Raw genomic sequence first — 25,159 nt, forward strand, 5'->3', positions numbered from 1 at the left:
TCTGAAGCATCTTGCATATCGTGTAAATAATCGACTACCAATCGCATGTTGATCCCCTTGAGTGTGGTGGCAATTGGTGGTTTCGGCTCATACCCGTACATAAGCATAAACGGGCTATAGCCAGTAGTCGAGTGCTTTGTACTCTTATAAGCAAACTCAATCTGTGGGATATAGCGTTCCCAATCAGATTGACGTCGGGAGACGTATGTTTAGAGCATGTCCTTTATGGTTTGATTCGTGTGTTTGGTCTCTCCATGAGTTTCAAGATGATCTGAGGACGACATGCACAGACGGGTCTCCAATTTCTGGAAGACCGTTTGCCAAAAATTGCCTGTGAATTTTGGATCACGAACATTGACAATTTCATTGGGCAAACCATATAGTTTGTACAAGTGTTCCACAAAAAGATAAGCTAACTTGTGGCTCTTTACGGTGGAATGTGTGGAATAAATCGCGCCATTTTCGTGAGTTGAACGACGATGATCCAAATGGCATCGTGCCCATGGTTAGTTCGGGGTAATCCAACTACAAAATCCATAGAAATGCTTGACCATTTACTATCGGGAATTTGCAAAGGATGTAATAACCCAGCTTGTTTTTGACGTTCAGCTTTGTTGAGCTGACATTGCGCACATTCTCGCACATACTTTTCAAAAAACGCTTTCATGTGTGGCCAATAAAAATACCTGCCAACCAATGCCAAAGTACGGTGTATTCCAGGATGTCCTGCACTAGGTGCATCGTGACACTCAAACAAACAAAATTTGCTTGTGGATATCCTCATCAATGACTTTGCCTTGCTTGGAAAGTACTCCATTACGAATGGAATACTTCTCCGCTACCTTTCTCTCCGTGGCCAAGCTGCGAGCTCAAAGGCGTCCGGACCGCCATAGCTTTCCGGACTATGCATTCCCTCTTGGACCCATTGCCAGATTGCACCAAAGTGACGATCGTTTTGGCAACGCCCTTTGAGAGAAAGATAGAAGTCAATCGAAATTTCAGCAAAAGAAAAGAGTATTGACCTCCGAAATTCTACTAAGGGCGTCGGCTCCTAATATCAGGGAACAGGCGGAACGGGGCCCTCCCGTTCTCGGAACGCGTTCCCAAGCCTGACGCCTCCTCGAAACGGGAACGGGACGGGAACGTCGTTCCCTTCCCAGGCATAACCTGAATGGAAGCTGGGGCTCGGAACGGCATCCGGAACATGGAACGGCAAATCAAGAACACCAAAGTTTAAAAAAATGACAGTTTGGGGCAGGTTTTTCGAACTCTTGGGGGGTGTTATTTCCATCCTCTCCTATATAAAGAAGGGCTTTAAACCCTCTCTCTCTCAAGCTCTCTACCTCACCCTCTCCCTCAAGGCTGCCTCTCCCTCTCCCTCTCCCTTTCCCTCAAGGCTACCTTTCCGGCCTCCGTTCCCGTTCCGCCATCCCGAGGGCCCCCCGTTCTGGAAACGTCCCGGAGCCACCCGTTCCCGTTCCATATAACTATGCATCGGCTACCATATTGGTAGCACCCTTACGGTAGCGAATCTTGAAGTCGAACTCTTGCATGAGTTCGGCCCACCTTGCCTTTCGATTGGAAGGTCGGGCTGATCACATAGATATTTCAAAGAATGGTGGTCCATCCATATCACGAAGCGGGCACCAAAGAGGTAATGGCGCCAAACCTCCGCAAATTGCACCGCAATCTGCGGGCGTCCGTACTGCTGCCACGTGTCATGCCCCCAAAATTAGGGTTAGTGTTTTCTGACAGCATTTAGGGTTAGGGTTTTTGACAGCATTTAGGGTTTTTGCAGATTAGGGTTTCTGGCAATTAGGGTTAGGGTTTCAGCAGTACAGCCATGGCATCAAAAACCCTAATAATCAGGCAGCCACGTCATCACTTTGTGACATACCCCCCTCATGAAAGCATTGTAATCGCCCTCGATTACGCCTGCAAAACAGACAGAGGTCATAAACTGTCCTAGTAGACATTGACTATTAGTACCTACGCACTAGGAACACACATCTAGCACATGTATTAATCGACAGTCACATCACACGACGTCACAAGACATCACATGACGTTCAACATTCATTCGGATTGTAGGCCATGATTTATCGGCAATGTAGCTAGCAATCGCATCTAGATCCAATCGGGACCTCATTGATGTCCGATTGACTAACCTCTATTGCAACCATGCCTATTCCAGATCAAGTAGACCAAAATGCTACAATCATTTCGTCTATCAGTTCCTGCACTTAAAAACAAGTCAAGAACAAATCAGTATCATATTCAGGAATTCCATTTCATAAAGTCATACAACAGAATACTGTCAGCTCTTAGTGTCCCTGAAGCTCAAAGAGACATCAATGACTCTAGTATCAAAAATCGAGGCATCTGTTGACAAAGGAGCGGGGTAACTCCCGTCTTGTTCATCCAACTGCACTAGATCTCCGGCCAAGTTGAATTCTGGGCTCCATTGGAGTAGACTATGCTAAACCAAAAGCTTCAAGGTAAAGTTTCACAATCTGAGGAGTATCTGCTAGGTCCTCCTCCTCCATCCACTTCGCATCCAATGTAGGATAGTTCTTGAACTTAACGAAGAACCGCCTTTGGACTTTACCTTTATTCTTCGTATCCTTATGTGCCAAAATCTGTTTAGGAACAAGGATCTCCTCGTTTTATTCCACTTCGGGTTGCTCATCAGGCTCCCCATCATCAAGCACATCACCTTTGAAAGGTTTCAAGAGACTCACATGGAATGCATTGTAAATCCTCCAAGTGTCAGGCAGTTTCAGTGGGAAGGAGACATCATTTATCTTTTCTGAGATCTGGAAAGGTCCGTAGTATCGCATACTAAGCTTTGGAAAAAGTCTCTCCTTTCCCTTCTTCTTTCTCAGGCGTGCCTTTTCAAAACGTAAGAGCGCCCAATCATCCTCCTTCAATTTCAAATCGCGACGATGGCGATCCGCTGCCTTCTTCTGTCGTTCTTGAGATTTCTGCAAAGCCTCGCGGACCTTGGCAAAAGCCGTGCCTAAGTCGCGCGTATACTCATCAGCTTCAAAAATCTCATCTTTCGTGCTTAGGAATGGTGGAACCTTCGTAGCACCTTCAACAATCTCAAATGGCACCTTCCCCGTCGGAGAGTGTATCGTGTTATTGTAGGCAAATTCCACCAAAGGTAGATACTTTTCCCATTGAGTCTTCTGATCCGAGATATAAGACTTCAATAAATCTAAAACCATTGAATTGGCAATCTCAGATTGCCTGTCAGTCTGTGGGTGGAACGATGAGGAGAACTGCAACCGCGTGTCAATGTTCTTCCAAATTGCCTTCCAAAACAAACTCGTAAATCTGGGGTCCTTGTCGGAGAAAATTGTCTCAGGCATGCGATGTAATCTGAAGATCTGGGCCACAAACAGTCTCGCTAAGTGATCAGGCTTGTTTGTTTTCGTCACTGGAATGAAATGAGCCTGCTTGCTAAATCTGTCAATAACAGTCGAGATACCATCGTGACCACTCCGTGTTCAAAATGAAATCCATTGCAATACTTTCCCAGGGGCGGGTGGGTATGGGCAAAGGCTGTAACAATCCCTGTGCTTTATGCCTGTCAAACTTGACCTTCTTGCATACCAAGCAACTTCGCACAAACTCTTTCACATCCTTCTTGAGTCTCGGCCAAGAGAAGTATCTCTCTACCCTTTTCATGGTGGTAGCAATGCCGCGGTAACCCGTAAAAGGTGGACAATGGAATTCGGTCATAACCTTTTCCCTCAACGGCTGTGTAATGCACAACATGGTTTTTCTCATCAAGTAGCCATCCCGAATGGAATATACCGCTACTGTCTCCCCATCCTGTATCCATGTGAAAACGTCTGTAAAATCTGTATCTGTGGCATACTGGTCGACCATATCCTCGAAGCTCCTATGGTGTATCGCGGAAATAGCTAAAACCAACGGCTTCGGAGACAAAGCATCTGCCACCACACGCTTCCGTCCCTGCAAATGGACAATGTGGAAGTGAAACTGTGACAAGATGTTTGCCTACCGCATCTGCTTTTCCGATAGCTACTTCTGTGACAAGAAGTAGCGCAAACTCTGATGGTGTGTGAAGACAGTGAAATCAGCTCCGAGTAGGTAGTGCTGCCACTTAGTAAGAGCATGGATAACCGCCAAAAGCACTTTCTTGTAAATCTGTGCTGTCATTTCCGGCCTTGAGAACAATCGGCTCTCATAAGCAATGACATGGCCTTCTTGCATTAAGACCGCACCCAGTCTACGACCACAAGCATCACAATTACTTCAAATGACTTCTGCAAGTCCGGCAAAGTCAAATGTAAGGTGCAGTGGAATGAATGTTTGAACTTTGCTCAAAGATGAGTGCTCCGAACTGTGCTCAAGGGTTCCTTTTACTTATGGTAGGGAGAGCCTTCCGTTCCTTTAGTGAGAGAGTGCAATAGACACAAACAAAGTGAATGGACACTGTGAATGGAAGTGCATGAGACCGAGAGATAGAGAGAGAAGAGAATACCACACCAGAGATGTTGTCAAACCCTCCTCCGAAGGCCCCACTTTCTATGGCGAGCGGTCTACTATTGATTGCACAAATCTCTACAATGCTTGGACTTGCTGACGATGTCGACGACGACGAGACGGGCTGAAATCTGAAAACGCTAAGGGCTGAAATCTGCAAATCTTGTATCTGCAGAATTCGGACTCTATGTCGATGACGACGGCGACTCGATGCAATGACGACGTGCTGAAAACGCAGATGCTGAAATCTGCATTTTCCGGGCTGAAACTGCAAACTTCGTGGAATCTGACCGTGCGACGAGGATCTTCTATGGGAAGGTGAGATCTGCGAGGTTCGGGACTTCTTCTGCGATGTCTGACTGCTGAAAACTCAAAACGTAGGTGCTAGGGTTGAATTTGTCGCGAAGATCTGCAAAAACGTTGAGGTTGTCATGCAAACCAAAAACGCTAGGACTGAAATTGTCTTCTGTTGTCGCCGGATGTTCTGCAAATGCAAAACGCTAGGCTGATCTGCTGTGTCGTGATGACGCCGGGCTGATTTGCTGTGCACAAATCGCCAAGGCTGTTCTTGTAGATGAAAAACGCTAGAGTTGTCCTGCTGATGCAGAAAAGGCTAGGGCTCTTGGGTACTGCTGAGAAGTTGCCTGTTGAGCGAGTGCTCCTGCTGCCTCTTTTGCCAAAAAGTGCTAGTGCTAGGTTTCTATTTATACAAACTTAGCAAACTTGCCCTACCTACTTTCCAACAAAAGCCACTTAAAAATAATAAGTGAAAAATGTCAAAAATAGGGAAAATAGGCCTATGCACTGTAAAAATGCTACTGATGGGATTTGATTGGAATCTGATGGTCATGTTGTGTGCAACCAGAGGATATGCATCTAATCTAAGTGTCTGGACATGCACAGTCTGCGAACAGACTCACAAAAGTGCCAGATCACTTCCTATTCTAGACTGACTTGACTGAACTGAACCCTCGTCATGCTGTAGCTTGTCCACGGACACATAGGGTTGGATGTGTTACGTGACATCCCCTCCTTTTCAAAGTGGGGTACTGGTACCGAACTGTATGGCGTCGAGGGAGATCGCCAATAGCATCCGGAATCCTGGAAGGGATTCTTCGCTGACCCACTCTAATGTGTGGGTCGTGCGGTACTTAAACTTCATAAAGGTCTGCAACGCTTGCTTCTTTGGGCCGCGTTGAAAGTGACACAAAGTCTTTTGAGTCTCCTTCAATGCTTCCACGTCTTCTATGGACGTTGGTCCACCTTCTTCAAGAAACACCGAGGCTGAAAATTCCTTAAACCACTTCCAACACAAAAACATGAACCTATCCATTCCATGTAAAGTGACTGGAAAAAATCTCGTCTTCCTCAAAGACTGTGCATGCAATGTAGATGAACAAATAGACGGAGTGCCAAACCGTTCACCATACACACGCAAACAATGAGATCGAATCCTTTCCGATCTAAATCAATCAACACTGTGGCAAATCACAATAGAAATGCCTATGCTTGATGCTCAATCTTTCTTGTGCTCTTTCTGAAACTGTGTCATGCCAAGGAAGAGACATGGAATGTGACTTCCTTGAATGGATACTTTTCATCTTTTCATGGGTAATCCGCATACATCCGTGCTCATTCATGAGTGAATCGTGCTCAACGTACAATATGGCATGCCTTTGGAAAGGGATCACATAAAGACGTTGACTAAAATACAGGAAACGATCATGAATGAAACACTCGAACAATGCGTGCTGACTAATCATGCGAACACATAATACTTCCTGTGGGGGTTCTTTGGACCTAGGCTCGAGAGCCAAGATCGGTTCTTCGTGATCGACCGAACCTTCCTGTGGGGGTTCTTTGGACCTCGACTCGAAAGCCAAGATCGATTCTTCGTGATCGATGGAATCTGCAACGAGGTCAGCTTCGCTAGAAAAAGCATCAACTAAACCATCATCCTTGTGAACAATCACATCTTCTTTATCGTGCAAATTACATGCTTGTGAGAAATCACATCTTGATCATGCAAATCATCATGCTTATCCGAATCATCATGCTAATCATTATCATGCAATTCATCATGCTTATCATCATGCAAATCCTGGGTGTCATGGTTTGGAGAAGAAGAGACTGAAAGAGTCCTTTTCCTGATTCTGTTCAAACTACGTCTGCACAGTAGAAAAGAGTCGCAAGAACTCTTCCATGTGTTGGTCGCTCTTCTCTTTTCTTGCTTTGTCTTCCAAGCGGGATTGCCCGTACTTACGCTCGATGGCTGCCAATCTTTCTTCGCGTTCACGTGCTATGGTTGCCATTTGTTCTTCGTATTTCCGTTCTATGGCTGCCATTTTTTCGTTGCTTTCTAGCTTACTTTCCATCATCATCTTGTCGAAAGCTGTCATAGGATCTGGTGCAATCTTTCGCGTAGATGGGGAAGGGTCGGAAAAACCTCTTGGTGAGGAAAACTCTTCTTCGTCACTCCCATGCTCACCACCTCCAAGCGAAGTATCCGTTCCGCTTGCAGTGATGACCATCCACAGTTTTGGGTTCTTGTGGTGTTGCGTTCTTAAGTTCACGAGGAACTTGGATTCTTGGGGGTCTTGGGTCTTGAGGTCTTGCCGTTCTTCTTTCGCTTGCAATCTGTGTTAGAGAAGGATCTTCTCTTCACCCGAGTTCTGCTCTTTTCCCCCTTGGCGGCCACACCAAGGTTGCTTTTTCCCACCTCACGTCGATTGGCTGGCCGCTAAGTGCATGGTCCGCTCTCAATGAGTGAAAAGAGGCACAAGGGGAGGCTGGACAAGCCCTTCTTTCGCGGGATTCTTGTCACTCTTCAAAAACACGATTAGGAATCGACACGCCCAAGTGAACTTGGGTTCGTGTGACCTCGTTCTTTCCTTGAGTGATACGATACCAATGTAAGGTGTAGCGGAATGAATGTTTGATCTTTGCTCAAGATGAGTGCTCCGAACTGTGCTCAAGGGTTCCATTTACTTATGGAAGGGAGAGCCTTTCGTTCCTTTAGTGAGAGAGTGCAATAGACACAAACAAAGTGAATGGACACTGTGAATGGAAGTGCATGAGACTGAGAGATAGAGAGAGAGAAGAGAATACGACACCAGAGATGTTGTCAAACCCTCCTCCGAAGGCCCCACTCTCTATGGCGAGAGCGGTCTACTATTGATTGCACAAATCTCTACAATGCTTGGACTTGCCGACGATGTCGACGACGACGACGAGACGGGCTGAAATCTGAAAACCAAGAGGTTGAATTCTCCATCCTTGTGTTCACCACTTTCAGCCTTGGTGCTTCTTACTGGCAGCGCAATGCTAAGGGCTGAAATCTGCAAATCTTGTATTTGCTGAATTTTGACTCTATGTCGATGACGACGATGACGACGACGATGCAACGACGACGTGCTGAAAATGCAGATGCTGAAATCTGCGTTTGCCGGGCTGAAACTGCAAACTTCGCGGAATCTGACCATGCGACGAGGATCTTCTATGGGAAGGTGAGATCTGCGAGGTTTGGGACTTCTTTTGCGATGTCTGACTGCTGAAACTGAAAACGCTAGTGCTAAGGCTGAATCTGTCGCAAAGATCTGCAAAAACGCTGAGGTTGTGATGCAAACCAGAAACGCTAGGGCCGAAATCGTCTTCTATTGTCGTCGGATGTTTTGCAAATGCAAAACGCTAGGCTGATCTGCTGTGTCGTGATGACGCCAGGCTGATCTGCTGTGCACAAATCGCCAAGGCTGGTCTTGTAGATGAAAAACGCTAGAGTTGTCCTGCTGATGGAGAAAACGCTAGACCTCTTGGGTTCTGCTGAGAAGTTGCTTGTTGAGCGAGTGCTGTTGCTGCCTCTTTTGCCAGAAAGTGCTAGCGCTAGGTTTCTATTTATACAAACTTAGCAAATTTGCCCTACCTACTTTCCAACAAAAGTCACTTAAAAATAATAAGTGAAAAATGTCAAAAATAGGGAAAATAGACCTCTGCACTGTAAAAATGCTACAGATGGGATCTGATTGGAATCTGATGGTCATGCTGTGTGCAACCAGAGGATATGCATCTAATCTAAGTGTCTGGACATGCAAGGTCTGCGAACAAACTCACAAAAGTGCCAGATCACTTCCTATTCTAGACTAACTTGACTGAGCTGAACCCTGGTCATGCTGTAGCTTGTCCACGGACACATAGGGTTGGATGTGTCACGTGACAATAGAACTGGTCCCGTAGTCAATTTCTCTTTCAATCTCTGAAAGGTAGTCACCTCTGTGGGTCCCCACGAGAAAGAGACTCCTTTCTGTGTCAGATATGCAAAGGGGAAGCAACCTCTGCAAACTTTCGAATGAACCGCCCGTAGTATGAACACAGTTCCAAGAAGCTTCTAACTTCATGGACATTCTTCAAATCGAGCCAATCACGGATAGTCTCTATCTTGGCCGGATCCATTTGCACTCCTGCTGCTGACACAATGTGTCCCAAAAAGTGTATTTGTGGTAGGGAAAATTCACTTTTCTTTGCATTTATCACTAACTTGTGATCTCGTAATGCTTGAAAAACCTGAAGCAGATGATCTCTATGTTCTGCCTCATTCATGGAGAAAACAATAATATCGTCAAAGATAGTACCAACAAATAGCCTGTACTCTCGAAAAATCCCGTCCATCATCCGGTTAAATGTCGCAGGAGCATTGGTTAGGCCAAAAGGCATTACCAAAAACTCAAATAACCCAAAAGTCGTCCGAAAAGCTGTCTTGTAGACATCTCCCGGTGCGATTCTGATATGATGATATCCACTCTTCAAATCAATCTTGCTAAAGCATGAGGATCCCTGTAATCTGTTGAGTATATCATCGATCCTAGGAATCGGAAATCTGTTCTTGATGGTGATTTTGTTGAGAGCTCTATAATCGATGCACATTCTCCAAGATCCGTCTTTCTTCAAAACCAACAACACTGGAGAGCAATACGGTGAAGTACTAGGCTAGACAAGACCCTTTTCCAAGAGGTCTTTCACTTGGTTCATAATCTCTTCATTCTGTGCTCGGCTCACACGATAAGGTGGCTGGTTTGGTGGTGTGCTTTCAGGTATCAGATCAATGGGATGATCTTCAGGACGAGCAGGTGGTAACTCGCCTGGTAGGCCCTGTGAGGAACAATCGGTGTGAGAGTGGAGAAAATCTTGGCGTTCTTTATCAAGTTTAGATATCGTTGTCTTATCCTCATCACTCAACTCTTTCATAAAGATTGAGTAAACAAACATACTGGATTTCATTAATTTAGAAATGGCCGAAGCCGATACAATAGGGACAGACTCGCCCTTTAGTTTAATGTCAAGTACAATGGTTCTTCCCTTCTCTGTAGTCAATGTCGCTTTCCTCGCCTAATAATCGACCACGACGTTGTTCTTGTGGTACCAGGGAATTCCCAAGAGAACATCACAACCTTCCATAGGCATTATGTAAAAGTCCTCATGCCCCAAATACCCTTGATAATGTAACCGAAGTTTACCAATGACAGGTGTAATGGCTACGTCCCTGTCGGGTACCGCTAGAACAGCCTCCGCAAGTGGTCCAATCCGATCGCGAGTGATCTCGAGCCGTGCCATCAATTCCGGTGAAATGAAGTTGGCCTTGGCTCCTCCATCAAAGAAGATCAGGGCTTCTTGGTCTTTCACTTTGCCCCAAGCTCGGCAAAGTCTGTACTCTCTTCCATGGTGTCGGGATCGATACCCACACAATTTGGAACCAGTCCTGTTTTCATCTTGCCTTTTCTTCCACGTTCCTCAGCTGCTCTCGAACTCTTAGGCCTTTCGTCGTCCTTGTCATTCTGTTCTTTCTGTGCCTTTTTAGGGCACTTCACGGAGATATGTCCATGTTCCCCGCATCCAAAGCACTTTCCCTCCCAGATGAAGCGAGCTCTCTCCTGAGGAGTAAGCTTGGGTCGTGCATCCTTCTTTTCTAGGTTGCTCTTTGTCTTTCTACTTTCATTCATTGAAGTCTGTTCGGCTTGTTGTGTCATGACCTCATCGGTGGGGTAGGTCAGACTACCAGAGTGAATGGCAAAACCCCGTTTCGCATGACTCATCAACTCCTGAATAGAAGCTGACTTTTGTTCCAATCAGTGATCTCGGATCTCTGTAGGTAATCCCAAGGTAAACCGCTCAATCTGTTCTCTGAACGAGATCGTCTTGAATGAAGAGGCGGGTAGAAAAGAGCTCCAGAATCTCTCACAATAAGCGTCCACTGTATCTTTCTTGGTCATCCGAAGATGGTTCCATGCAGCTCGTATATCACGTTCATACTCTTGAGTCAGCCAAGAAGAAATAAAAAGCTTCTTAAATTTCAGCCATTTACCTGGCGCAGTCTTGTTTAAAAGAAGCGTGGACCACCAAGTTCGAGCATTCCCCTTAGAGTAAGAGACAGCTCTTCGAATCTTAGAGTGCTCTGAGTAACGTCCTCCCGTGAAAGCGATGTCAAACTGCTGTATAAAAGACAAAGCCTTCGAAGCATCTCTATATCTCGAAAATGTGTCAAATTTAATTGGTTGTCCACCTTCCTTAAACTCTCGGACTTTCTTGCTTTTGTGCTCCAGAAAGTCATACTGATTAGCTTTATAAAAATTCTTCTTGTTTGCATAAAAGTTGCTGTCGTCAGAGTCTGAACTGTCTGTAGATGAGTCCTCTGTAGAACTGTCACTCACTGGGCGAGATTTAGACTTCTTTGCCTTTTTCTTGCCCTTTCCGAAGCATTGTTTCTTGCTTCGCTTTTTGCCTTTTCTGTCTTCTTCGCTCGAGTCAGAAGAGCTAGAAGAACTGTCAGAAGAAGAAGATTAAGAAGAAGAAGAAGAAGAACTTCTTCAAATCGAACACGCTTCTTCTGTTTCTTTGCCTTATCAAATGTCGACTGACGACCCAAATAACCCGGGAAGTCAGTGCCTTTTCTGCTTTTTGCCGTGGTTTTTAGCTTTGTTTTGCACGTCAAAAAGCTGAGCAATCCGTGCATCAACCACCTCTTCTAATTCCTTCTCTGAGTATTTCTTGTGAGTAGAAGGTTTCTTGAGAGCGGGTTTCGGGGATGGTGTTGTGGTTTTTTGCCACTGCTCGTGCACTTCCTGAAAACAAGTCTTGCTCATATAATTTGCATCGCCGATCAATTGACGACGCTCCATCTCTCGTCGCTCTGCCTGAGTAGGCCGAGGTGGGCCATACTCTCTGCCGGAATCTCCTTGCGTGAAGCCATAGGTGCGGTGGAAAAAAAAAAATTGGGATCGGAAATCGGCCGTGCTCTGAAACCAGTGTAACAGACTTGGGCACTCCAAGTCAAGAATTGACCACAACAACACCAAATAACCACTTCAAAACAGTTCACAGTTCACAAGAGATTTACACTCGCCCGGTGGAGTTCCGTGCCTAGAGATATTGGCCCCAAAGACTGGCCCCCCTTTCGGTATTTCTCTTTGTATTAATCTGAGTTCAAAGTACAAGAGTGGTTGGATCTCACTCTCAGACTGCATCTAGATGCTCTGCAGAGTGGGAGCCCAAACCACTTATTTATTTGTTTACAAGGGATGCCAAAAGCAGAGCCCCAAAAGCTTATAATCAAAAGCTCTCTCTCTCTCTCTCTCTTGCCATAAAATAAAAGCAAAAGAGTTCTCTCTCTTTCCCATCCTTTGCGTGTAGAATAAAAAGCAAGATCCAAAAACTTGTCAAAAGCAAAACTGCCGCAAAAAAGCAACCTCCGCAAATTCAGCCGCAATCTGCGGGCGTTTGTACTGCTGCCACGTGTCATGCCCCCTAAAATTAGGGTTAGGGTTTTTGGCAGCATTTAGGGTTTTTGCAGATTAGGGTTTTTGGCAATTAGGGTTAGGGTTTCAACAGTACAGCCATGTCATCAAAAACCCTAATAATCGGGCAACCACGTCATCACTTTGTGACAATCTCCAACATGAACATCTTCTTGAAGCACTCGATCTTATTGACTTGCACAAAGCGAGCGCGATAGACCGTTTGGAAGTCTGCCCAAGTCATTGGCTTAGGTCGTAACCCAACCCACCACGCATATGCCTTGCGCTGGAGCATGATTTGTATTTGACTAATGCGCTGGGCATCAGTGAAATTATACAAATCAAAGTAGGCCGTCCATTTCTCCAGCCATGAGTCGATGGCGGTCTCCTCACATTCCTTGTTTTCCCCTTTGAAGGGGTCGGGATATAAGTGAAGAGGCAAAGTGCTCATGGCCGCGGGCGAAAATGGGACCTGCGTGGCACGTAACTCCCCAAGTTGCCTTTGCATCTCTGCTAGTTGATACTGCAATATAGCAACGAGAGATGCGTCAGAGGTAAGTGACGGGAGAGAGAGATCCGCGGGACGAAGCTTGTGCGTGTGTGTGGAATCGAGAGGAGAAAGAGACGTCTCCTCCATGGGTTGATGCGTGCTAGCAACGCCATTCTCGTGCGGAGAAGCGTCGTGTGACGCCATGGCACTTGGATGTGCAAGTAATTACGGGACTATGTTATAGGAGTTCGCTTAGGAGATACGCCCAAGACGCTTAGTATAATAAGCAGGCTGTAAAATAAGCAAGCGAAGTAGAGAGAGCGTAGGAGGTAGGGCGAGAGGAAGAAAGATACAACGCGAGAGAAAGCTTGCGGTGACACAAAATGCCACACTTAAGCTCAACGGCAAAATATATAGAAGGAAACGAGAGGGGCTTAATTGCCCTAGGGGTTGACGGGGTGGTTCCAACTTACGCCGGGTCGTTGAGTGAAAAAAAGTCCACACCACCCAATTTTTAAAAAAAGGGCCTATTCACACTTGATTTTTTTAAAAAATGAGTCTAACGGCCACTTAAAGGGTTAAAAAAATCAAACGCTTAGCATGGCATGAGTATGTCGAGTCAATTTAAAAAAAAGCCCAATATAGATGGTGTTTCTTGAAGATGCGCTCTCTCTCTCTCTCTCTCTTTTTCGGAATACCCCCTCGCCACGCAATTTTGTATGCGTGCCTCGCATGCCGTCGATCTCTCCCTCTCTCCCTCGTGTACCCGCCTTATCGACCTACGACGGCTCTCTCTCTCCCCCCCCGGAGCCGTCATGTGCCCTTGGGCTGCTCCTCACTCAGAGTCCTGCCTTGAGGGGGAGTGGGGCTGTCAGTGCATGGCCTGCATGCAGTTCTCTCTCTCTCTCTCTCCCTCTCTCCCTCTCTCTCCCCCCCCCCCCCCCCCCCCACCTACACATTCTCTCTTTGTCTCTATGCTGCAAACAACATTCCGACTGTCGGAGATAAACGGCGGCAGCAAGACGGGCTCTGAGAGGTATGAGGACATAGGGGCATGCAGTGATGAGACGAGGAAGGTGGAGGGGGGAGACGGAGAGGGGAAGTGGTTGCAGGAGGGGCAACTCAGAGAGGACGAGGTGGGTGACGGGGAATACAACGAGGGAGGTGGAGAGGGGTGCAAGGTAGGTGTTTCGGGATGGAAGGAAATAGGGTACATGGTGGGGCAGAGCACTGCACATGGGTTTTTTTCGTTATTTAGCTCTCCCTCTCATTTCGTTATTTATCTCTCCCTCTCATGCTGCTGATGCAGAGCCTCAGCCAAGCATGGCTGCCACTGCAAGTCGGAGAAGCAGAGTGATTGAGGAGGAGGGCGAGGGATGACGAGAAAGGCACGCAGACACGTGGTGGGGGAGAGCCGGGGAGAATCTGGTGGCTAATAGGTTTTATTATTTTAGAGCCAGTATGTACGAATAGTATATCTAATGAAAAATGAAAATGATGCCGCTTGCGGGCTCGCGGACTAACAGAGCCGCCTTTGCGTGCCGACTCTGGGGCACCACCCTTATGCCACCGCCCTCTGCTCTGCTTGCCGCCCTGTGCGCCCAGGAGGCTTGGTCCTCTGCAACGCCAGTACTTTCGCCTGCTCTGTGCCAACGCCACCACCTCCATCTGCTCTGCGCATGTGCCAGAGCCAACGCCACTATTTTCGCCTATTCTGCGTCGGTGGTGTTTCCCTGCACAATCCAATCAGGCTGCACCACCTACCTATTTGCATCACTTGAGTGAAACATTGCTGCCCCTTGTGCATTGGCTGCCCCGACGCTATTTTGGACAGATCGCAACCAAGCACATGGCCAAAATAGTTTACTCCACTGTTCTTTAATTGAAAAAAAATAAAACGAAATATACTACAAAGTGAACAAAGCACCCTCACCGTGATGTACCTACGGAGGGTGCTACCATGTCCTCGGAGTGGCAGCTCCCGAGGACACCCTCAGGCACACAACGGCTAAACAAAGACCTACCAAGCATCCATGTGACTGCCTCCAACAACCAACATTCTACACACGGGAATCTACGAGAAACAAAAAGAGGACTCGCAAAATTCTCACCACTGGTTGGCATGTGTCCCCCCGACTCTCCTCTCTCGTAGTAGCGTCCCATGCCACCCTATACAAGAGGTGGGAGAGCTTGTCAGACTGGGCTATCACAGCCCCATGAGCGCTAGTGGTTTTGTGCACGTCGCCTTGTCGTGCATACGAGCAGGAAGGAGGCCTTGATACCAATATTAGCCCCTCGCCTGATCCATCCTGCACACATGACATGACACAAGCCAAACTCACACCTAGGCACACGTAGTGAGCGGACATTAGGCTCACGTCCCAGTCATAGAGCCAATACGGGCTCACCCTCGAGCCTGGGAGCCTGCAACCAGGACTTCATAACCAGCGGGCCATGTTCACACTCACACTGGCCGGACATAACTCCAGGCGCCCATCCTGATGTCTGGGGACGTAACTGTCACAAATTGATGATGTGGCAGCACCTTGCACCCTGCGGACAAGCCCTGTTGACATGGACAACACTATATAGAGCAACGAAGAAACGTGGCAGAAAAGCCAAGATGAAAGTAGGACTGGTATCGGATTGCATGGGAACCGACCCAAGCCAGATGGATGAAAGTACTTTGCCGTGCTTGGGGCAAAGTGAAAGATTAGGAAGCCCTTATCTATTTTGATGGAGGAGCCAAGGCCAACTTCATTTCACTTGAATTGGCAGTACGGCTTGAGATTAAGCCCGACATGATGGGGCCACCGGCAGAGGCAGTTCTAGTGGCGCTCGGACGGGATGTAGCCATTACGCCTGTCATTGGCAAACTTCGTTTGCATTGTCAGGGGTATTTAGGGCACCAGGACTTTTAATCATGCCTTTGAAAGGGTGTGACGTCCTCCTAGGAATCCCTTGAACAACGCCGTGGTTGACTATCGGGCCCAGAAAGCGACTTTGACAAATGAGAAGGGCATAAAAAATGTACTAGATGTAAAATTGAAGGGCGAGTCCGTCCCTATTGTATGGGCTTCGGCCATTTCAAAATTAATGAATCTAGTCTTTTTGTTTACTTGATCTATTTGAAAGAATTGAATGATGAACATCGAACGATCATGTCTGAACTAGACAAAGAACGACAAGATTTTTTGTACACACATGTTGACTGTTTCTCAGAAGGCATGCCAGGCAAGTTACCCCCATCTCGTCTTGAGGACGATACTGTTGATCTGATTTCTGGAAGCACACCACCGAATCGGCCACCTTATTGTGTTAATCGAGCCCAGAATGAAGAAATCATGAACCAAGTGAAAGACCTTCTTGAAAAGAGTCTCATTCAGCCGAGTACTGCACCCTATTGCTCTCTAGTTTTACCGGTACTAAAGAAAGACGGATCTTGGAGGATGTGCATTGATTATAGAGCTCTCAATAAAATCACTATCAAGAACAGATTTCTGATTCCAAGGATTGATGATATTTTTGACCGACTTCAGGGATCCTCTTGTTTCAGCAGGATTGATTTGAAAAGCGGATATCATTAGATTAGAATTGCTCCGGGAGATGTCTACAAGAAAGCCTTTCGGACAAGCTTTGGTTTATACGTGATGCCTTTTGGACTTACCAATGCTCCAATTACTTTCAACAGAATGATGGATAGGATTCTCCGAGAGCATCGATCTTTTGTGGGCACTTTCTTTGATGATATTATAGTTTTCTCCAAGGATGAAGCAGAACATCGACACCATCTGCTACAGGTCTTTCAAGCATTGCGTGATCATATATTCGTTATCAATGCCAAAAAGAGCGAGTTTTTCTTGTCGGAGATACACTTTTTGGGACACATCGTCTCAACAGCAGCAGGAGTACAGATGGACCCGCCAAGATTGAGACTATCCGCGATTGGCCAGACTTGAAGAATGTTCACGAAGTTAGAAGCTTTTTGGGCTTGTGTTCACTAATTGACTTAGAAAGGAGTCCCTTTCTCGTGGAGACTGACAGAGGTGACTGCCTTTCAGACACTCTAGGATAAACTGACTACTGGACCAGTGTTGGCTTTGCCAGACTTGCAAAAGCCATTCGAAGTTTATTGTGATGCTTGTGGTCGTAGTGTGGGAGCGGTCTTAATGCAAGAAGGCCATGTGATTGTTAGGTGTAGCGGAAGGGTTTATGGATTTAGCTCGGATCTAGTACTCCGCACACAAACACAAGGGACACTTTTCTTCACTTGAAAGACGGAACTGAACTGAAAGAAAGAGAGAGACAATGGAGAGAGAAGAGAGAGACGACACGGGATGTCGGGTCCCAATCCTCAAGGACCCCCTTGCTCTGTCGCAAATTGCGTGGCTTGGAGGTGCTGGGAGTAACCACTGCTCAGACTTCTTAATACTGTCCCCGAAAATAACCATCCAGGTCCGGGCCATGAGTAAAAATAGCACTTTTCGAACATTAAATACTCCCACCGCAAATAACCACAAGGGTTCGGGCCATGAGTATGTGCAAGCATTCTCAACGATTAATTTTCTCAAGTACTCTCGGGAGCCAAATCAATCGTCATTGAAACCGGTATGAAAATGAGAGTCAAACAATCCAAATCGGCACCAAGACCGGTTTAAAATAGATTCCATCTATTTCAAACAAATTTCAAACAATGTTTTCTCAAACAAAGTATCTAAATACAAAAGAAAAATCATTCGGGTTTTTGTTCGACAGTTGAACTTTGAGGACGATTGGCTTGTTCTTCTACATCACGGTACTTGTACGGTTCCGGATTTGGAGTGTAGTGTCATTCTTGTCATGTCAAGGCATGCCCAAGAGAACTCGCAGTTGCCCAACTTCATAATGTGGAAATTGGCTTTTCCTTGATATCCTTAGATAGTCACTAGAAGAGCATCAATGAGCGGCACCACTTTCTGAGTTTGCCCCGTGGCTAGCTGTGCTTCACGTTCTCCACCTTGTGCATCATAATCAAAGTGCATCTACTTCAGGAAGTCTGGATGGATGAAGTTCTCTGTAGCTTCAAGATCGAAGAAGATCAGGCTTAAAGATCAGGGCTTTTAAGCCATTAACTTTGCCATAAGCTCTGCACAATTCATGTGTAGTTTCAAGGTTCATGCCATAGATGACAGGTACAAGGCCAATGGCCTGTTTAGCTCGTTTGACTAGAGATGGTGTTGGGTTTCTATCTACCGTCGGCACGGGTGTCGGCTCCGTTGGTCTGTCAGTGCGAAGGGGACAACCAAAATAGTTATGTTTTGTTTGAAAGGATTCAAAGCATCGGCCTTCTTGTAATAAGGTGTCTGGGTGTTGAGGTGTCAAACGAGGCCTTTGCGGTTGACTTTCTGACAATCTTGAGAATTTGTTCATTGTTGCCAGGAGTTGTGTTTATGGGGCGGAGTTGCTTGTGTAGTAAACTCTAGCTTTCCTCTCATAAATTTGTAGCCGACCGCGGCATGGTCCATAAGCTCTTGCATGGTAAAGACTTGCTTATACCGACAATATTCTTGCAATGGTGATGGTAGTCCAATGGTGTCTCGCTCGCACTGGTCTCCAAGGGAATAAACTTAAAGGAGAACTTTGGAAGGTAGACGTCGAGAAGCCTTTTGGTTATAGTCGTCTATGGTCTCTGTGGCAAGCATTTTCAAGTTGCCCCATTCGAACAACATTTGGACTTCAAAGAGAGAAGTCATATAACTGCGTGCAAATATTGTCTCGAAAGCTTGCCAATGCGGTTGTGTCGCGATTGAACTCCACTATTGCATAGCATTATCTCTAAGAAATCCCGCTGCTCGAGAAATTTTGGATTCTTTTGTATAGTTCGCCAAAGCGTAGATGTTGGCGAATTGTTGTAGGAGCTGCAATGCTTTCTTCTGATCTTCCACCCCGGAAAACGTGAAAAATTGGACTGTCGTGCCACAATCTTTGAAATCCTTTGGTTGGTGAGGTGCATACCTTGTGTACGGATAGTAACGGGCTCCAACCATTGTAGCCTTGTGGCGGTGGTGGTGTGGGTAACACCGGTGGCAAAGGCTGTTTCACTAGATTAGGGTTAGATGACTCTTGAAGGCTCCCTTGATTGGAACAAACGGTTGGGAAGGTTGCCTACTTGAAGATCTTGTACTTTTGGGTGTCGGAGAAGGAGGAGATACCACTTGAGCCATTAGATTTTGGGTGTTGGAGAAGGAGGAGATACCACTTGAGCCGTCAGAAAAGGTAACATGTAATTGAGAAACTGTTGGAAACCCTGCATCGTCGGAAGATCCTTTGTGGGTGGCGTGAAAGAATGTCGTGAAGGTCGTCGAGGAGAAACCGCAGGTGCTTTGTTGAATTAGTAAACGCCATGTGATCTTGGGTTCTTTATGGCTTATGCCCCTTAAGACAGAGAGATGAAGACGAGAGCAGCCCCGATTCACGATGCACTAAGGATGGGAGTGACTAATAAGTTCGGGGGAGAGACACGAAGTGTCGTCTTGCTTTGTTTGCTCTTGAAGCTCTGATACCGCTATAATGGGAGGGCACGAAGTGCCAATGGAAAAGAACAGAGTGAACAACTTTTAGCACTTCAAATAACACCGATCTGAAAGAGATGCACGACACACGAGACAGGGAGTGTCGGAGTTCCACCTAGAGAGAGCACTGGCCCCAAACCCTCGCGCTCTTTTCGGTATCTCTTTATATTGCTTCAACTCAGTACAAGCTTGGAATCAATCCATGCCGACAAATGTCTGTAAGCGGATTCATAACAACAATTTTTTTTGCTCACATAGTTAACAAATGTCTATGAGCGATAATTGTAACAACAAGTCTTTGTGCTCACATAAGCACTAATTTAATCTCACTTGTGGCCAAACCAATTACGTGCTTTCTAGAGTACATTGTACATGTGTGTTCTACGACATGTATTTACAAGATAAAAGCCATTTTGAATCCTCAACACTTTCAAGCAATAACTTGTTTAGCTTAGGAACACACTAATTTGTTGGTAAGATCTTTAGCACTTTTAGTATTTTTACTCTTCACTTGGCAAGTGCTAGTCTTTATCACGGTTGAGTATGCCCATCACTCCAAAGTGTGATAGAAACTTAGGTGGTTTGCTCTATAGAGTACGCTCTAATCATGAATGAACGTTTTTCAAACTTGCACCTACTCTTGGGCATTGATGACGTGAATAGGGATGTCGTAGTTGTTGTCTAGGGTATGCATGATAAAAGTGTTGATCTTACTTATTCTTCGTTTTTGGGTCACATATTGTCAAGTTTTGAACTTTGTTCTAGTGTTTTATATCCCCTCGCAATTCAAAATCTGACCTTGCCATGTGGTACCGGTGCAAGGCCTCCCGCTTTTCTCTTAGCTCAAAACCCTTGAACCATTAATTTTTGAACTCAGGAGCCCATTTTTTGGTCCAGCTCTAAGCCTTGGTTTTCCGGTAGTGTTTTCCATCTTGATGGCTTCAAAAGCTTCCATATCACCTTTAAACATGCAGAAATTTAATAAGGATCTTTCTCTTCTTTCAACTAAGTATAGCTTCAGTAAAGGTCCGTGCCTTAAATGGCCCATCGAACTATTTAAAACCTCTTAAATGCAACTCATTGCGACCACCCACAACTCACTCTCCAAACAAAAATATGGGTCCTTTTTGCACCCTTGCTGACCTTCTTGCATGCTTGAACTATCACATGTTCACCCTACTTGTACAATAATACACATATACATATATATTTTGCATAACCAATGAACATGTTTGCACTGTAAACAAAAAAGTGGTTTGTAACTGCAAAAGATGTGCATGTGCATATGTTTGCATACCGTATGAATGGTCAGATCCTTATTCATGTGCAGAGCTTCAATAGTTAAGTGCTTTCCATATTGCAGGAGCATATGTGGCGAATCGGGCATCAGACAAGATCACGTGTCTAACAGACAATGTATATCTTTGCCGATCAGGATCGGTAAGTTGGTTGCAATTTTGATTATGTGTTTACATGTTGCAATCATTCAGGGGAAAAAAGTATCCCTAACGATGTGCGTGAAAGAGGCTTTATGCAATGCAGGCTTGTCTAATCAATTTATGTATGCTTTTTAATTTTTAATTGGAGTTAATAGTCTTATGTGCTAGAAAGTTTTAGAAAGAGGAGAGATTCTATAGTAGCATTGAGTAGTGTGCAAAAACATCACAGATTTTGGTGAATACTTTTTAAACGAGTCTGCTTTTCTTGGGTTCATACACATTCAATGCTGGAAGTCAGTTAAAAAATCAGCATTTCTTCCCCCCCTTTTTTTTGTTAATGGGGATTGTCTCAACCGTTGCAGTGACCTCTTTGGTAATTACATTGCTGACAAAAACATTATACGTTTACTTTTTAGATGAGTCTGTGCTTTTTCTGGATACATACACATTCAAAGCAGGTTGAAAAATCAGCACGATTATCTTTTTTCCCCTTTTTTTTTTGGTTAAATGGGGATTGTCTTAACTGTTGCACGTGCCTTCTTTGGTAATCAAAGACAACAGGTAGGGGTTCATGCGATTATATTGCCAACAAGAGGCTTTTATCATGGCTAAAGAGGTGGTTCTTGAATCGAGTAGATGAGCAGCATTGAAGTGTCTCACAGTAAAATTCAGTTGAATCTGGCTATTATTTTACGGACATTTGTTTTTCATGTAGCCTTTTTAGTAAAATGTGGGTGGCGAAATGGTCACACTGTTGTATACAATGCATGCATTATGGGTTTTTGCACGCCATATGGGAACCTGTGTGCTTATGAATATTGTCAATGTGGATTTAGCGGGTTATAGGAAGTCGCTGAGCGAGAGTGAGTATTACATGTGATCATTTATCGTTGAAATTTTAGTGTGTATTACTGATTTATTCGTTTTACTGTTTCACAGGCAGCTGACTCCCAGATCATCTCAGACTATGTTAGATACTTCTTGAATCAGCATACGTAGGTGTTTCATGCTCTTACAATAGTGTTGTGATGACACTTTTGACAATCCTGTAATTGGTTGATGATCTGCAGGATCCAATTAGGAAGACCTGCCACCGTGAAAACAGCAGCAACTCTCGTGCGTGAATTGTCATATCAAAATAAGGTGTGTTTTTTTCTTATTGATGGGCTACTATCTTTGTTGATTTTAGAGTTGGATAATTTGGCACCCCACTAAGTAAAGAACATTTTCATTTACGCTTATAGTTTCAGTGGGGTGGGTGTCATTTAGGCAGCAAGTATTTTCAAATCAATCAAAGATGAAACTGAAGGGCTACATCAAATGATGTTGATAGATACTCATAGGATTTGGATACTAAAAATGTCTTTGATAGTATTAAATGCCTCCTCTCCTAGGGTTGTACCTCTCTCTCTCTCTCTCTCTCTCTCTCTCCTCTCTCTCTCTCTCTCTCTCTCACACACACACACACACTCACACACACTCACACGGTAGGGAAGCTCAGGGGCCATCATTAAATAGGTTGCTGAGATTGGGAGGGAAATAGAATGGGTGAACTTGTCGACTATGCTACCGAGAGACAAGTGAGGAGCTCTCTTTATGTAGATGCCTGCAGCCTAGTTAGTGTGACAACCCCCCCCCCCCCCCCCCCCCCCCCCTCCGGGCCCCTTCCCCCTTCTTTCACACCCATGCTCACGTTCCATGTACGGAGCCCACATTCCTCTCCACCGTGGTGCTTGCTGATGGCCTTATTTCATTAATGTCACACTCTCCTGGGTTTGAGCACCACCAATGCAGCCATGCCCTTGACATTAAATTTTTTGTAGGCAAGTAGAGGGCCTGCTTAGCATACAAGGGAGGCACTCCCACATGTGCACATGCACTCACATCCACATTCATATACACAAACATTACATACACATACACTTGCATACGTTGCCCATGTTGCGAGATGTGATCCTTCCTTCCCCCCCACAAGACACACAGTCAAAAAAGAAAAAAACCAGCACCATCACCACCTCTTGAGCCATCGCACGAAGAAACAACTACTCTAATGCCCCCGAAGATACCAAGGAGGATGGCCCCATCTATAAAAGAGAAGCTCGACACACTCAAGGCAGCAATTAGAGAAATCATGAAGGAATTGATCAAAACAGTGAGGTCAATATAGAGGCAAATAAAGAAGGTAGGGTGGATGTTGTCAGGAAGAAAGTGAAGCAAGAAGCGAAGGAAGAGAATTACAGGGAAGAAACCATACGAGTGAATGCAACTATGGAGAGGAGGGCACGAAGGTTCAATGTACGGATGATGGGAGTTCTGGAGGCAAATGGATCAAGGTGCTGTTGCAAAGTGATGAAAGTGTTTGGGTTGTACCTGAACAGAAGATAAACTGCTATATGTGATGACGTGGACTGCCATACGAAAATCCCGTAAATCACGACACGAAATCTGTTGATAATGTGTTGGTATCGTACTATGGTGACCTGCGTTGCTTTTCGGCCACAATTTTTCTTAATAGTTGCTTTTGGAAGCGCCCTAGCTTTTTGTATCAGTTGCTTTTGGGCTTGGAGCCTATAAAATAGTCTTGGAAGTTTTTGTACGGCGTATGATTGCATATATCGTACGACCGTACAATATACATTCGTACGATCGTACTTATACAAACCTGGTTCAACCTTTTTTTAAAAAGTTTGTAGCGTGTACCTTGAGTATCTGGTCTTTGTGCCTATGTAAGTTTTCATAAGTTTGTTGGCCCTTTAACCTTAGATGTAGGGTCCTAAGTCATTAGGTAATTTATAGATGTTTTTTATGGTATTAAAGAGTTTTTTTAGAAAACACATCGTATTTATCCAAACCGTATGATATAATTTAGAATACACTATATTTTTCCGTAGGAAACCGTATCATACTTTGTCATACGACCGTACAATGATAACCCAAATAGTGCTGTGGGGATCACTTTTGGCTGATCAATGCATGGTTGCAGAGTGGCTACTCGACAGGTGTGCTCTGTGACTTTATCAATCTAAAAGAAGTACAGAAAGGGGTGTTAGACTTTAAGGCCAATGGATCTGGAAGTGGAACTCCTTCATTACGTGTGGCGACTACAATTTCTTTCAAAGTTGAAGTGTTAAAGTTTTTGAGTTCTGTTGGTGTTTCAGGGGGCAACTTTACAAAAGCCTCCAAGGTTCGCAATATGGCATCTCACCTCAAAGGGACGTCTCATACATGGTGTTCTACTCCCTTATTGCATGGAGTAACGCCTAGTAATCCGGGTCAAGTGGTCGTTCTCATCTATTTGGTCGACTCCCCAGTTCGAAGCCAATGTTTTGACGGCACAAAACCACCTCAGGATGAGAGAGGAAGATACCCTTTCTACCCATAATGAGAGATTTTTGGATACTTCCTATCGGTTGCGTCTTTTCTGAAAGTGTCTTTAAAGGAACAAATGGAAAGATATTGTTGCGGTCTACCGAGGAAATTCAATGATATTGTTTGAAGCAAAAATCTTCTAGCATTCAGTAACTTATGGATCATGCTTTCGGAAAGTGTCTTTAAAGGAACAAATGGAAAGGTATCGTTGCGGTTACCGAGGAAATTCAATGATATTGTTTGAAGCAAAAATCTTCTAGCATTCCGTAACTTATGGATCATGCTTTGGGCAGCTTCACAATGTTGTTAGGATCTTTGACTTATGCTACGTAAGAGCGAGTGTCTAAGACGGCTGAGAAAGACGCTTTGAAAGGAAAGAAGAAAGTGAAGAAGCTCGTTTATAAAAAGAAATTCACAATCCCATAGATGTCTGTCGAGCGTAACGCCTCGATAGAAGTGGAAGCGGAAGATGGATGGATATGGCCAAAAACATGGCAAAAGGTGCACAATCTCTCATATTCAATGTCAGACAACCACCACCTCCGAGAGCAACCCCGTTGGTTTATCTCCTAGATTTGCAAGGTATGCACAATTGGAGTGTCGCCTAGGGCAGGAGAGGGCACAATAGGAGAGAGGACTTGCAAAAACACGAAGGCAGGAGAGTAATTTGGCAAAATTGCTAGAGAGAGGAAAACGCTAAAGAGAAAAAATGCTTGAGAGAGAAACTATTCAGAGAAGAAAGAAACATTGGGGGGGGGGGGGGGGAGAGAGAGAGAGAGAGAGAAGAGAGAGAGAGAGAGAGAGAGAGAGAGAGAGAGAGAGAGAGAGCCAAAACATTAGCAAGCTATATTGATGATGATTGATACAATTGATGACCAAGGGATGGGCACCTCCCTCCCTGTATAGGGAGGAAGATAAATTGCCCTACCTCCCTTAAAAAAACCCAAAAACCCAAAAATAGGGGAAAAAACTTGGAAAATTTACTAAAAATTGTGCGTAGGTGCATACAAG

At 45.1% G+C, this 25,159-nt stretch overlaps 1 protein-coding gene across 2 annotated transcripts in view; it reads left to right on the top strand.

Annotated features, from left to right (window-relative positions):
- PBA1 (N-terminal nucleophile aminohydrolases (Ntn hydrolases) superfamily protein) overlaps window positions 1-25,159 on the top strand; it is a 64,995-nt gene that overhangs the window by 23,863 nt on the left and 15,973 nt on the right. For both annotated transcript variants that reach the window (XM_086527258.1, XM_086527257.1), the window contains 3 exons: window positions 20,704-20,780; window positions 21,719-21,774; window positions 21,850-21,922. In XM_086527258.1, coding sequence (XP_086383384.1) covers window positions 20,704-20,780; window positions 21,719-21,774; window positions 21,850-21,922 — 206 coding nt within the window. The remainder of the gene's footprint in view (window positions 1-20,703; window positions 20,781-21,718; window positions 21,775-21,849; window positions 21,923-25,159) is intronic.

The sequence above is a fragment of the Adiantum capillus-veneris genome, chromosome 13 (genome assembly GCF_014529385.1).
Source record: "Adiantum capillus-veneris isolate H3 chromosome 13, ASM1452938v2, whole genome shotgun sequence".
In the NCBI taxonomy this organism is placed as follows: domain Eukaryota; kingdom Viridiplantae; phylum Streptophyta; class Polypodiopsida; order Polypodiales; family Pteridaceae; genus Adiantum; species Adiantum capillus-veneris.